The sequence below is a fragment of the Felis catus genome, chromosome B1 (genome assembly GCF_018350175.1).
Source record: "Felis catus isolate Fca126 chromosome B1, F.catus_Fca126_mat1.0, whole genome shotgun sequence".
Taxonomy (NCBI): Eukaryota; Metazoa; Chordata; class Mammalia; order Carnivora; family Felidae; genus Felis; species Felis catus.
The window spans coordinates 31,693,404-31,708,593 of record NC_058371.1 but is presented as its reverse complement, the minus strand read 5'-3'; the positions used below and the strand labels follow the sequence as shown (position 1 = coordinate 31,708,593).

The 15,190-nt window shown below is 40.0% G+C and overlaps 1 protein-coding gene across 2 annotated transcripts in view; it reads left to right on the top strand.

Annotated features, from left to right (window-relative positions):
- BNIP3L (BCL2 interacting protein 3 like) overlaps positions 1-15,190 on the top strand; it is a 22,661-nt gene extending 7,471 nt beyond the window's left edge. For both annotated transcript variants that reach the window (XM_003984675.5, XM_006930622.4), the window contains exons 3-6: positions 4,451-4,523; positions 9,382-9,485; positions 9,617-9,766; positions 12,401-15,190. In XM_003984675.5, the coding sequence (XP_003984724.1) occupies positions 4,451-4,523; positions 9,382-9,485; positions 9,617-9,766; positions 12,401-12,449 (376 nt within the window). In that variant the 3' untranslated portion in view covers positions 12,450-15,190. The remainder of the gene's footprint in view (positions 1-4,450; positions 4,524-9,381; positions 9,486-9,616; positions 9,767-12,400) is intronic.

Genomic DNA, 15,190 nt, shown 5'->3' with positions numbered 1-15,190 from the left:
CTGATTTATTGCAGCATGTGAATTTAAATCAGAGAGCTAATTGACAAATAGTTGAGTCCCTAGTGTTTTCCCCTAGATTAAATCAGTTTCTTTACTCAGAGTGTATAATTTTTTTGATATTTATCGGTTTAAAAGTCAAGGGCATAAATGTTTACTTATAGAATGAATCCAACTTTTTCCCATTTTCCTTTGTGTCCCTGTTTCAGAGATCACATTCTGCCAGTCACCTCTTCTGTGTCTGTCCCCCCTTCTAGCTTGTGAGTCTCCAAAGAGCAGGGGTCATGTTTCATCTCCGTGGTACCCTTGATAGTCATGGTGCTGGTGTGTAGTAACACTCAGTACATGTTTCTGAGTCCTAGGAACTGCAGGTTGATGCAAGTTATGGCAGAATTTGCAGGGTGGAAACACTGACCACCGGCTATCAAGATAGTTAATTTGGGAGGCCATTCTGTTTCTTCAGAGGAACTTTTATTTTAGACCTCCTATTTCTATATTTAACTCGGGAAAAGTAATTCCACTGATTAAGAACTGCTTATGGTGAAAGAGTAAGGGCACGGTGATTGAGTTGAATGAAACCAAGTTGTTTGTTTGCTTTTCAGTGTAAGCGTCATTTTTTTTCCCCCGGGGACGCGGTATTAAATGACATGGTGATCTACCTAACACCTCCTGGTCTGTGACGGCCATACGTTAGCATTACGGGATACTGGATGATGTGGTTAACTAAGAGTTAACTGATATTATCCATGGAGAAAATGCAAACGCACGAGGAAAAGGCTACGGAAACGCTTAAAAATGGGTACTAAAAATAAAAGTGATTATCTCTAAGGGATGGAATTATGGATATTTTTCTTCTTCTGAACATTTTTGTACTTTGTGTAAAATGTATATATAGCACATTTTATATATCAGAAAAAGTTTAAAAGGAGAAACAGGAGTTCAGTCACGTTTGAAGTTCCTGCCTGTCTTATGATCCACCGATGTCACCAAGGTAGCAGAGGACTGGGTTGCTGGCTCTGGCCCACCGCGCACCCCCGCCTCTGCCTCTGTCCCTGTACTTCCCAGGAGCCTCGTTAGAAGCAGAGCAGATGGCTCTTTGCTGAGCAGCTTGCCACTGATTCCAGTAGCAACAGCATTCGTCTGTCTTTCAGAATGAAGTTTCTATTACGCTGCATTTATATTATGGGACTCGTTATGCGTTTCTGAAGTTTTCTGCTTGTTCTAGGCTTGTTTCTAAGGCTTTTCTGCATTCAAGTACGTGACCCTTGATGATTGGCATCAATGTGTCCCTAACCTGTTCACTTGCTGTGGTCATTGAGCAGAGAAGAAGTCCCTTGCTTTTCTGGTCAACTTCTTTCACTTGTGGTTGTAGTTATACTTGTGATTGGACATGAATTTACTTTATCACGATCATGTTCAAGTTAGGTCTTTAAACATGTGAAGTGAGGCGTGGCGCATGCCTTCGAGCACTTTCCTGTCCCTCAGCTTGTGTGCCTTTACGCGCTGGGTTCCTGGTCATCTTTCAGAGAAGGCCTACAGCTCGAGCTCAGTAATACTCTCCCCTGCTATATAACACATTTTAACATTCAGAAATGTCTTCAAAATTCATGTCATTTGAATTGCCATGCATCCCTATATTTGAAGTCATTGAGAAGTGTTTTTTAGAGATGGAGAAGTTCTAGGATTCTTGGATATTAGTCTCAAAGCTAATTTAGGTATACAGTGACCCTTGAACAACGTGAGTCTGAACTGCACAGTCATGTGAATGCTTTTCGATACAGTCCAATACTGTAAATGTGTTTTTTCTTCCTTATGATTATCTTTAACATGTTTTTCCTCTAGCTTACTTTATTGTAAAAATACACTAGACAATACACATAACATACAGGATATGTGTCAGTTGACTATGTTATCCGTAAGGCTTCTGGTCAAAAGTAGGTTATTAGCGATTAAGTTTTGGGGGAGTCAAGAGTTATACACAGGTTTTTAACTTTGTGGGGTGGCCTCAGCACCCTGTATTGTTCAAGGACCAACCGAACTTGGCATTTAAAAATTATCCCACAGATACATTTTTGTCACTGTGGCGGTTGTAAGAAGATAACCCCCCTGTGTTTTGTATCGCGTTTCACCCTATTGCGGGAGTTCTCAGCCTACACACCAGACATACCTAGGGAGCTTTTAAAAATACCAGTGCACAGACCCCATCCCTAGAGATTCTCATTCCGTTGTGAGGGGTGGGGTAGAGACAGGATATTTTAAAAGCTCCCCAGCTAATTCTATCATGAGCCAGAATTGAAGCTCTAATGCATTTCACATTGTTAGGAGGAGTAAACCATTGACCAGTCAAACAGTGAGTATTTTCCTAAGTGGGATTGGTGCCAACGATAAAGAAGAGTGTAGAAGGAGAGAAGTGCTCCTGTAGGGTTCTGGACTGTGTCATTCTACTGCGTTGACCTGCTTATGGCTACGGAAGGCTCGCCCTTAACTGGATCTCCGGCTGTGAACTCAGTGGTGTTGGAGCATAAGGACAGTAAACTGAGGACAAGAGAGCCTCCTACCTGGTTCCTGTGCTGTAGCCTGAGATTTCTAGTTTAAGACCAAAATTTTCTAAATACACTAAAATGTTTGTGCGGTACAGAATCAGCTTTTCTCTCTTGCCATCCCTACTTAGGACTCTCTTGTGTCAATGATAATAGTCTGAGGCTCCTAGGCCGAATCAGTCTGACAGATTTCAGGTGGACTTACTTTTGAGTGTGTCTCCCCATCATTTCTATATGTTAACATTCTACACGTGCTCTTGGTATCTTGAACAGTTAATATCTAGTCCTTTGAACAAGTCAGGCCTGAGCGTTTTCATCCATACTTCAGTTTAGATTTGGGAGGTGGGGGCGGGGTGTATAGTGGAAAATCTAGTGACCTGTTGTGTTACACTTGATCTTAGCCGAAAGGCCGAGAAGCAACAACCTGCCGTGGTTACACAAGGAATCGCTGGTAAAACTAAGAATAGAACTTAGCATGTTGTGTTCATCTATTGTATCAAGATAGTTTGCAGTCACGTGTTTTGTCGAAAAGTTTGTAAGTTTTTGTTTTGGGGAATATTATCTTGTACTTTTCATTAAAGTTCCATATTCATATATGAGCTTCAGTAATCCACTCTGAGATATCTCAAAGCAAATATTTCTGAAACAAGTAGAACAGTGGTTCTGAAACTCTTTGGTCTCAGTACTCCTTTACAGCCCTAAAAATTATTAGGATCCCCAAAAGTTCTTTGATTAGGTGGGTTATATATTTCAACATTTAACTATATTAGAAATTAAAACAAAGTTTCAAAATACGCACTCATTCAACAATAATAAACCCTTTACATTTCAATATAAGTAGCTTTTTAAAATGAAAAGCAACTTTTTCATAACCAAAAAAATTAGTGAGAATTAGTAGCATTGTTTTACATTTTTGCAAATCTCTTCAATATCTGGCTTTAATAGAAAACAGCTGGATTCTCATCTGCTTTTGCACTGGGTCTGTTGTCATAAAACACATCATGTAGCCTTTGGAAAGTTTCACGATACACGGAGTAAGAATGACAGACATGACAATAAGAATGACAAAGGCAAATAAATTGTAATAGTATCGCGAACACAATTTTAAGCTTGAAGACCCTTTGAAAGAGTGCCAGAGGAGGTGTTCGAGAAGATGTGACCGCAGATTGACCCTGAAGCTGGACTTGGGCAACTGGAGGCTCCCCAGCCCCTCTCCTGACCTTGGAATGTGCCTACCTTCCCAGCTCTCAGAAGCTGCCTGAGGAATACAGCTTTGAGACAGAAATGTGGTGTTGAGACTGTTTGAACGGCATATGTGACTAGACCCAGTTAAGGCCTCTGTATGAACTTTTAAGATTTGGCAGGCTGATGGCGATCTGATGTGCTCGACTTACTGTCACCCCAAGACAAGCCTCATCTGTAAGTTCCCCCTCTCTTTAAAGCTGTCACCTACCGATGTGGGGTGGCCTGCCTCTTTTGCTCTCCTCGCCCTCCCATTTGGGGGCCGGTTTCAGATTATACCCAGGAAGCTCCTCAGGAGGCTGGGAACCAACTGGGCTCTGAAAACTGCTTTCACACGTTGAGACTTGCTGGTGATGAATTATTTAATGAGGAAAGAGCTTTGAGCAAAAGAATCCCAAACCAGCTTTCTGAATTTGTAGATCATCGTACCTTTATTGGAAAAAGAGTAAAAATAAGGAAATTTATCATTGCAAAGAAATTCATCACCACCACAAAATTCCAGAACATTTTGGAAACAAGAGTGCTTGATTTCAGAAAAGATAATACTTTTTGATTTGCGGCTTTTTCAAAGCCAATTCTACTGTAACTTTCAGTTTTCTAATTTCCAGTGGAGGTTAATTTACTTGGCAAAATGAGAACTAAAATTAATGGCTAAATTCTTTCTCTTCTAGCCCTTCCCCACAAGAAGATGGGCAGATTATGTTTGATGTGGAGATGCACACCAGCAGGGACCATAGCTCTCAGGTGTGTGTGTGCGTGTGTTCGTTGTTCTGATGTACAGTAAACAATTAGGAAAAATGCGAACCTCTGGATAAGTATGTTTTGCTAAAATATACTGAAGAATAAGAAGACTTTAAAAAGTACATGGAAGCTGTTTTAAGTTATTCAGTTTCTGGTTGTATAATTTACTTAGGATGATACAGCCCTTGTGCTTCTCTACAGCTGAGAATTTGGGGTCCTATCACCCTAAAAGAATTGGAAAATTCTTTTTTTTTAAATTTTTTTTAAGTGTCTATTTATTTTTGAAGGAGAGAGAGAGACAGAGTGTGAGTGGGGGAGGGGCAGAGAGAGAGGGAGACCCAGAATCCGAAGCAGGCTCCAGGCTCTGAGCTGTCAGCACAGAGCTGGACCCGGGGCTCCAACTCACAGACTGCGAGATCATGACCCGAGCCGAAGTCGGACGCTCAACTGACTGAGCCAGCCAGGTACCCCTAGAATTGGAAAATTCTTATCTATGATGTATCATTCTGTATTCTGGGCTAGTTTCTTGAGTTTGTAAATGGAAAACTGAGGAGTTTTATGTAAGGTCACAAAATGAATGAAAAGGAAAGCTGTAGAACCAGGTATGAAAACTTTTTCTGCATCTGAAATCAAAGCAGTGACTTTTGAAGTGAATACAACAGCTAGAGAGAGAATTCATCTAAATTTTGCAGGGTTCATTAAATTAAAGAAGGTAAGAATAGTTCACTAGGAGTTGATGTTTTAGTAAAATCAACGGATATAGTATTGAAAGCTTACAAGGGTTTATATTATAAAACTTACGATGAGTAAATACTTGTTCGTGATTTAGAATGTTCATAGCCAGCCCTTAACTTTCACCGAAAAGGGTCAGTGCAAATTCGTGAGGACACGAACTGTTGTCTTGCTCTCCTGTGTTAGGTGCTTGCAGAGTGTTTGATGGAGGTTTGTTTAAATGGATTCTGACAGAAACTTTGTTTTGTGGGGTTATCACTTTACAATGTCCTAAACCCCTTTGCACTAGAAACATTTTACACGGTATGTTGGATACACCCAGTATTTTCTGTTTCCGAAGGCTGCACAGTTTCTCTCTGCTTTGCCTATATTCTATTTGTGCTGTCCTGAAACCTCGCAGATCTGTGGATTGAATACAAATTTATATTATGATGAGCTTTATCTTATAGAGAAGGTTACGGTAGCAAGGCTCTCACGTAGGAAGCTGTTCTGACTGTAGTTGTTGAATTGCTGGCTTACGTATGTCCAGTTTGCCATGTGGATGTGCTATAACTATTGAAGAAGAAAATATATAGTTTCCATGGCAAAGTGGACTAAGGAATCCCAAGACAGAGAAGTGAAATTAATTCTTTGTTGTAGTCTTTCCTGAGGAAGATATCCTCAATCTATATTGTCTTTCGTACGGACAAATTGAAAATCTAGATTAGCCTTTTCCAGAATGTGTTTCGAGAAACAGTTGCTCAGTGGGAAGCTCCATAAAATAATCCTCAAGGCAAGTTAAGTGGAAATAATACAGCCCCTGTGCTCGCTCCCCCTCCCATCCCAGTATTTACAGCACATAGTAGTACCTTAAAGGCTCTGACAACTCCTGCAGTAAAAGAATCTGTTTATTTAAACCAAGTGTTTTCCAAGTTAATTTGATCTTAGACCTCCCTCCCCCTTCACACATACTTCCCCCCACCCCCGAATAAGCTCCCTAACCACCTAATGAAACACTTTGATAGGTGCTCTCCTGGTTCATGGAGTGGCAGTGTACAATTAGCCTTCACTGATAATTGAATTCAAATGGAATTCTAGAGCTGACTGCATCCATCCTAGAATTCCAAAGGAATTTGTGAAATTTAGGAAAGATAATGAAAATCTTTTGGCTTCTGTGTCAGATTATGGTCGTATTGCTAGTGTGGTTCCTATTCAGAAACAGGTACCTAAAGGAACATTGAAATAAGACTTTTAATAAGACATCGGTAGGTATGACTTACTTAAGCTTTCAAAAAGCCTTTTTCGTTGCTTTTTTAAAATTGAAGAAACGATCATTTAAAAATGAGTAACTTTAGGGCTTGGGAGGACGCATTTTATATTTGTGAATGAGAAGCAAGTTTAGGGTTAGCAAACTTTGAAGCAGTTACCACAGGACTGTTACGGTACTTGATTTTATTGAACATTTTTATATATGTCTATACGAGGAATGTTTGACATTTTCAGCCTTTTCTAGGAGGAAGGAAAGACACTGATAGATATACTCTTGGTGCTAAATTTATTCCTAAAAAAGTTTTTCCCACTTTTGATGTTCTCAGTCCAGTGAAAGAGGTGATATTAGCCCTGAGAACAAATAGGGAAAGTGAGACTTTGTCTTCGAGAAGTTACTTATCTAAGATCACAAAGCCAATACACAAGAGAGCCAGGATTGAAACCAGGGCTGTCTGGGCCTGCTCCTTCTACTGTAATAAGTCCTTGCAGGGGATTGATTTCAGGAGAGCTCATAAGGTCATGAGAATGAACTAAAACATGCCTGCTGAGTTATGCTGTGAAGAAGCCTAAGGGGTAATGCATTTAAGAAAAGGATCATTCAGACTATACTTTTATGACCATAGTCCTCAAGAGTCTTGTTTTATAGTAGAAAATTGACTGTAGATGGTCTCTTGAAGTCATGAAGCAGACTGAAGATGTCCTCCCTTCTCCCTCTCGTAAAACTGTGGTTTATCTGCCCATGGACCCCACTGTATGCAGTTTAGTAGTCACATGTAGAGAACCTGAGTGGCCCAGGGAAGGAAAATGTAAGTGATTTGAAGGTAAGGGACTTCCGCATGAGAACAGGCTAAAATGATGAGAATTTTTTTAGACGTGGGTGTAGAGAGAGGATAATTCAGTTTAAACGCACAAATCGTATTAATTAGGTTAAGTACATTTTTACCATATTCCGGAATTCCAAGGATTAGAAGGTAATTTAAAACCTGAAACTGGCAAATTTAACATGAATAAAAGGGAAGCACACGGCGGTAGTAAACGAGGATAGCATGAGATTCTTGGTTCTTAAGGTAAGCAGTCTAAACTGATTTGGGCAATTTGTATTTTGTTGTTGTTTATTTGTTTTTTACTAGTAGTCTAAAAACTTTGCTTCACTCAACTGAGAGAAAATGACATCAGCTTCGAAAAAATTAGAGCGTAAAATCTCACCACACTTTCATTCTCTTGGAAAGTAGGAAATACTGATCTGTTCACAAATTTAAATGTAAATCTTCGAGCAGTTTTAAGGAGAGACATGTGAGACCAGAGTCGGAAACTGGAAGCAGAATGTTGTGCGGTGTTGCATATAGCCAGATATTGTGTGTACACAAACTGGTCTCTAAGTAAATTGTTGTGCGGTGTTGCATATAGCCAGATATTGTGTGTACACAAACTGGTCTCTAAGTAAATTGTAACAGTTTATTGTTTTTGATTTAGGATGTTTTCAGATTTATTTCACAAAGAGTCAACTCATGATTCTGAGTAATCTCAACACCCAGTGGAAAAAGCTTAATCCTAAAGGCTACATTGTGTCATTCAGCGGAATTTGCTAAATCCAGCAGAACTAAGTAAGAATGGTACTACCAGAGTAGCAGAAATCCACAGGGATTTTACTTTCGGTTCGATCGTCTCTAGATGCAGGTAGCCCATTTTATTCTGAAACCACCTTACTGGGGCACCTGTTTCAAAAAGAACTAGCCTGTCAGAGAGAATCATGTTGATCTATTAAGTTCTGCATTTCCCTGCTGTCTGCGAAAAGAATGAAAGCTTTGGTCAAAGAATGAATCCTATTCAAGCAAAGTAACAAATCAAAATAGTTCGCTCTGAGACCCTTTGGTTTGAGGTCCTAGCATCCATTCTGTAAAGCTGAGTGAACATTGCTGTTCATTTTTAGGAATATCTCCTAAAAATTCCTGTGGCTTCTTTTGCATGTTCTTGGCCTGAAACTATAGGTTATAGTTAGCAAGAGCAAAGACTTCTTTCTCATTTATCTGATGGAAAAATGTCAAATTCTAAGTCAGTAGCAAATAAATGGGTCCAAGAAACTTTTGGCATAAGTACTTTTGAATAAACCTTGGGAAATGTTTAGTGATTTGTCTAAAAAGTATATCATCTCCTTCCAGGAAATAAAACCTAATGCTTATAAGTGGGGGCTGTAGAAGACCGTTTGCCCAGGTTGAAATACTGGCCCCGCCTCTTACTGATTACGGAACCTTAGGCAGTTACTGAATTTATGTCTTCATTTCCTCATCTGTAAAATGGAATGTCAGTAATTCCTGTTTTTGTAGGGTTGTTGCAAGGTAAAGATTAATGCATGTGAAGTGCTTAGAATGATGCTTGTATTTTGATGAATGATTAATAAATGTTATTATTTACTTCTTCATCACATCTCCCACTGATTTCTTCCCTCATCACTTTAATTGGTTTGTATATACATTTGGATATGTTGTCTTTTAGTTTTAATAATGAAAAATTTTAAGTGCGTACAAAAGTGAAGAGAATGTTGCAGTGGGCCTGTGAAGAAACATTGCCCAGATTCAACAGTTGTTAATGCTTTCTGCACTGTACCTAGCATGATAGCCCCAAGTGCGCTTTTTTGAGGTTCACATCCTCTGCTTAGATAGAACCGCAGTGAGGCCCGCTCAGGTTCTTTTTAAGATCTTGAATGCTGTGATCTCAGACCATTTTGTCAGCCTGTTTAGAAAGCTGTCATGTTTCTTCCATGAAAATTGCCCAGGCACAACCTTAGGATCTTCATATATTTGCTGTCTAGATTTGTCTTTTGTGGTAGGAAGAATTGGTCTTCCTTTGTTTTTCTTTTTAAAGCTGTAATTCTTCTTTACAGTCAGAAGAAGAGGTTGCAGAAGGAGAGAAAGAAGTTGATGCTTTGAAGAAAAGTGTAGACTGGGTGTCTGACTGGTCCAGTAGACCCGAAAACATTCCACCTAAGTGAGTTCTTGCCCGTGTCTCCTCTGGACACGGGGGAGGTGTGAACTACCAGCGTGCGGTGGACCTACTCATTTCCAAGATGTTCTCAGCAAGTGCATTTCTGACCCCTTCCTCTGCCTTTCTTTCCCCAGGGAGTTCCACTTCAGACACCCCAAACGCTCCGTTTCCTTAAGCATGAGGAAAAGCGGGGCCATGAAGAAAGGGGGTATCTTCTCCGCAGAATTTCTTAAAGTGTTCATTCCGTCTCTCTTCCTCTCTCATGTTTTGGCTTTGGGGCTAGGGTAAGTACTGGTGAACTCCCAACGTGTTTTCCATTTATTTTACCCTCCTATTTTATTTCCAGATGTAAGAAACATGGTTGAGACCGTTTGTATTGTTTCCCTTTTAATGTTTAAGTGCAGATAGGGTGAGCTTAAAAGAACTGTTGAAGCCGATACGTTATTGGTACATTGGTAAGCATTTTTAATAGTGGAGTTTTGTTTTTCTTATTTGAAAGTAAGTTGTTCATGTTAGTCCTGTAGTGATCATTTTTTTTTTTTAATTTTTTTTTTTAACATTTTATTTTATTTTTGGGACAGAGAGAGACAGAGCATGAACAGGGGAGGGGCAGAGAGAGAGAGGGAGACACAGAATCGGAAACAGGCTCCAGGCTCTGAGCCATCAGCCCAGAGCCCGACGCGGGGCTCGAACCCACGGACCGCGAGATCGTGACCTGGCTGAAGTCGGACGCTCAACCGACTGCGCCACCCAGGCGCCCCTGTAGTGATCATTTTTAAGTGGGCTCTTCTGTGTCTGATTTTTCCTTTTGGGTTTTGTCGTTTATAAGTTATTCAAGATTAGCTAAGCTTTATTTTTTTTAATTTTTTTTTTTCCAACGTTTTTATTTATTTTTGGGACAGAGAGAGAGCATGAACGGGGGAGGGGCAGAGAGAGAGGGAGACACAGAATCGGAAACAGGCTCCAGGCTCCGAGCCATCAGCCCAGAGCCTGACGCGGGGCTCGAACTCACGGACCGCGAGATCGTGACCTGGCTGAAGTCAGACGCTTAACCGACTGCGCCACCCAGGCGCCCCAAGATTAGCTAAGCTTTAAAGTAAACTAACCTTTAGTGTATAAATTTGGGGCTGATGTGAACATTTTTTTTCCCCCAGATGGGAAAATACACCGTTTTATTGAATAGTCTTTGAGTGAAACTGGTAGGTTGGTGGGTGTCCTGTATTTTTCTTCCTGTAGCATTTTCTTTTTTTTTTTTTTTTTTTTTATTTTTAAAAATTTTTTTTTTTCAACGTTTATTTATTTTTGGGACAGAGAGAGACAGAGCATGAACGGGGGAGGGGCAGAGAGAGAGGGAGACACAGAATCGGAAACAGGCTCCAGGCTCTGAGCCATCAGCCCAGAGCCTGACGTGGGGCTCGAACTCACGGACCGCGAGATCGTGACCTGGCTGAAGTTGGACGCTTAACCGACTGCGCCACCCAGGCGCCCCTCTTCCTGTAGCATTTTCATTGACTCTTCTAAAATTGACCCCACGTTTACCTGTAGCTGATTGACTTTTCAGTCTTTTAAATTCTTTTTTTTTTTTTTTTTTGATCGAACAGTTGAGGGAATCTATTTTTTTGGAGGATTTTAGGAGTTAAACACTAGCTGTTAGTTTCTTTCTTTTTTTAAGGTCTGTTATTCTCTTCAAGCATGTACAAGGAGTCATTTTCTCTATATAATATGCAAAAGAGATATCCCTTATCTTCCCTTTAAGGAGCTCAGCGTATGGGAGAGTATTTACAGTCACAAACATGGAAATATATACGTGACTTTCCCATAGACTCCTTTTGTCTTTCTGGGTGCTTGATCTGGTTTTGTGATGGCAAAGACCGTGATGGCAGACAGCGGAATGGAAGGGGTTTGTGCGGAAGGAAGTGTGTGAGTGTCGTATGGGGTTGCTGTGAGGGCAGACTGGGTAGGACTTTAAATTCCCTTTCAGTATAGGGGCGCGTGGGTGGCCCAGTCGGTTAAGCTTCCGACATCGGCTTGGGTCATGATCTCGCGGTTTGTGAGTTCGAGCCCTGCATCGGGCTCTGTGCTGACAGCTCAGAGCCTGGAACCCACTTTGGATTCTGTGTCTCCGTTTCTCTCTGCTCCCCTGCTCACGCTCTGCCTCTCTCTCTCTCTTTCAAAAATATAAGCATTCAAAAAAAATTTTTTTTAATTCCCTTTTAGTATTGACTGCAGAGTAGTTCGTTTGCCCTCAGGGAGTTGGGTTTTGGACCTTGTGCGGGCTCTTTCTTTCATGAGTCTTCAGATTCTCTCTCTTGCTGGAATAAGTGTGTTATTATCGATGAATGTAGAAAAAAGGATTTGAGAAAGTTGGTTGGTTTTGTTACCCTGGGAGGGGTGGGACTAAATTCCTATTTTCCTTAACTTCCTTTCCGCTTATGTTACTTAATGGTAAAATGCTTGCTTGGCATGGGAAAGCAATGTTGGGCCTGATCCTGAAGAGTTAAATGGTTCGTAAGAGCCCACTGTAAGGCACTGGCAGCTTTGTGATTTGGCTCATTACCGTATGTCGTATCTCAAATATCAATAGACCTCTGTCCGCTGTAAGGGAACATCTCAAAGGAAGTTTGTGCTTTGTTCTTTGGGGAATCTGTTCTCTCTGGTTTTACTTTTGTCTGATCGCTGCCCCTGTGCTGTCCAGTCCTGCCTAATGAGTAAACATAATTATGTAAAACCAGTTTGGCTGGCTGCTGACTAGTTTTAAGTAAGTCAGCAGTGATTTCAGGGTAGGGAGCTGTGCACTGACACCTTTTAGCCTTCTACGAGAATTGAAACATTTAGTTTGTAAGTACAGTTCAGCCTGTGGAAAGCTGGTATACACCTGTTGAAGCCGATGAAACGTGACGCACTCTGTTTCCTTTCAGCATCTATATTGGAAAGCGACTGAGCACACCTTCTGCCAGCACCTACTGAAGGAAAGAAAAGCCCCTGGACAAGCGTGTGACCTGTGAAGTGGTGTATTGTCACAATAGTTTATTTGAACTTGAGACCATTGTAAGCATGACCCAACCTACCACCCTATTTTTACATATCCAAGTTCCAGTAACTCTCAAATCCAGTATTTTATTCAAACTCTGTTGAGGCATTTTACTAACCTCATTCCCTTTTTGGCCTGTAAGACACTTTAGAATTTCCTAACAGAGTTTACTGTTATTTAGAAATTTGCAAGGGCTTCTTTTCCGCAAATGCCACCAGCAGATTATAATTTTGTCAACAATGCTACCGTCTCCTTTTAGTGCTACCAGACTTAGACCTGCATCATTCGTGGTATAAATTTTGCTCTTGCAAGATAACTACCATCTCTCTCTTCAAACGAGATCAGGTTAGCAAATGATATGACAGCTTTGTTGTTTTGTTTTTTTCAAGACAAAGGCAAGCTTCCCTAAGCTTGAATTTATAGTTATTAAAAAAGAAAACAAACAAACAAAAAAAAACCAAGACACAAAAAAAAAAAATATCCTGGGCAATAAAAAATTATTTTAAACAAGCTTTGGAGCCACTTTTTGTCTAAACAGCCTCCTTAATGGCGCCTTTTAATTTGTAGGAGGCCAGCTACATAAACGATGGGTATGACGTAGAATCAGAACTAAAGCACATGAGCGTATTTTAATACTAGGATGTTGTAATGCTGTCTTTTCTATGGTGTAGAATCTCTATTACTCATAAGGAACGTCTCAGGCCTACCTAGAAATAGATGAAATTGCTTTGGGGATTTGTGTGTGTTTGGTATTTTCATGTTTATTAGCTTTAGCTGCATGTGAATTTTTCATGACTTTTAAGTTTTTCTGTTGTTGTTGTTTTTTTCCTAAGAGGAGGCTTTGGAACGAGTTCCAATTTGTGGTACAAATACGGGCTTCTTGTTTTAGGAAGCACCACTTACACTCTGAAGCCTTTAAACTGTGAAGGTAATTGTTTCGGAGTGATTCCAAGCACTCGCACAGCTTTGAAAACCAGACGTGGGTTGCGGGGACAGTTGACAAAGTTCTAAAAAGATGGTGTTTGTTTTCTTCGGATCTTTCCCTCTCACCTGTCCAGCCTTCCCACGGTGGTCCCTGCGATTGGGCAGGCGCTGGCGGTTTTCTCCTCCCGTAGCCATCTTCAGTTGTGAACTCCTGAAGTTCCAGGGCACTCGGCAACAGTGATCGGCTTGTGTGTGTTTGTGCATTTGGGTTTGTTTGTTTCTAAAATGTGAAGCTTTGGGACCAAATTGTTAGAAAGCATCAGGACCCCCAGTTATTGCAAGTAGATTTCTTGGATTTTTGGAACACCTGGCATGACTCTGAAGGATACTATTATATGTTTTATATATAAATTGCTGTTTATGATGTAGACATGACTATCGACTATTTAGAGGACCATTGGTAATCTTAAAACTGGCGATCTCTTCATTAAATCAAGTGCATCAGATTGCCTGGGATAAGAGCAGTGACAATAATAGATTTGCCGGTCTGCAGAAACTATCTAACTCTGTTCTCTTTCACATCAGATTTTGTAAACTGGATGTGTTGTAGTGGGAAATAACCTACAGATTAAACAAAACAATAATAATTTCTGACTATCTTCTTTTCAAGAATATAGCAGGTTATCTTTGAGAAAGATGATATATCCCAAATAGTTTTCTGAATTATTTTATGTTTTCTTTCGAGCGGTTGATGTCTGAATAATTTTGGATATCTTTTTATTATACTTTGTTTCTAGCTTATTCTTAAACCTGGTAACACTTGATTTGCCTTCTATAACCTATTTATTTCAAGTGTTCATATTTGAATTTGTTTGGAAAGTGAATCTGACGGCCCACTGATTTTGAAAAGCCTGCCTAAAACTGGAAAGGCTGATCAAGTTGCAAGAACTAAAGAGTTGGACCGCTGTAATGTACAGCTTGTATTACAATCCGTATCATGGGAGGGAAAAGTAAAATTATACAAAAAGTAAGAGCAACTTTTTTATAGGCAACACATTGCCCTCTTTTGAAACTCAGTAGCAATCCTATCAGTAGTGTGGTTGAACTTGGGTATGTTTATGACTTTCTTCAACATCGGACATAAATTTAGTTCTTTTTTTCTTAAACTATCTGTGAAATTTTGGACTATGACTGAAAACATGAATACATGATCACAGTAGAACTTATCATAAGATACAGTCATGCAGTATTTATTGACAGCCCTAACATATGGAATACATGTTGATGCTCCCACCCAGATTTATGTCAAACAGAAACAGATTGCGTGATTAGAAAGGAGACTTCAACACGTAACAGTTGACGTTTTAAGAATAATGTTTTAAAAGCTTTACGCCTGTTTACAGTTTGGGGGACGAAAAGGCAGGCTTCATTTTTCTTGATTGATGAAAGCTGGCTAAAAATATTCGTAGATGGAATCACGAGCAAAACTGCACAAACTTGCACATTAAAAAGTGCAACAAGTTACTTTGCAGCAAAAGTATTTACTGTCGTAAAAAGTGAAAACTGAACACTTAGCCAGTGGGATGAATTTTTAAGTGAACCAGTTGTTGAAATTATTGGAATTAACTGAGCCAAAGTGATTATGCATTCTTCATCTATTTAGTTAGCACTTTGTATCATTATATACAGTTTACAATACATGTATAACTTGTAGCTATAAACATTTCGTGCCATTAAAGCTCTCACAAAACTT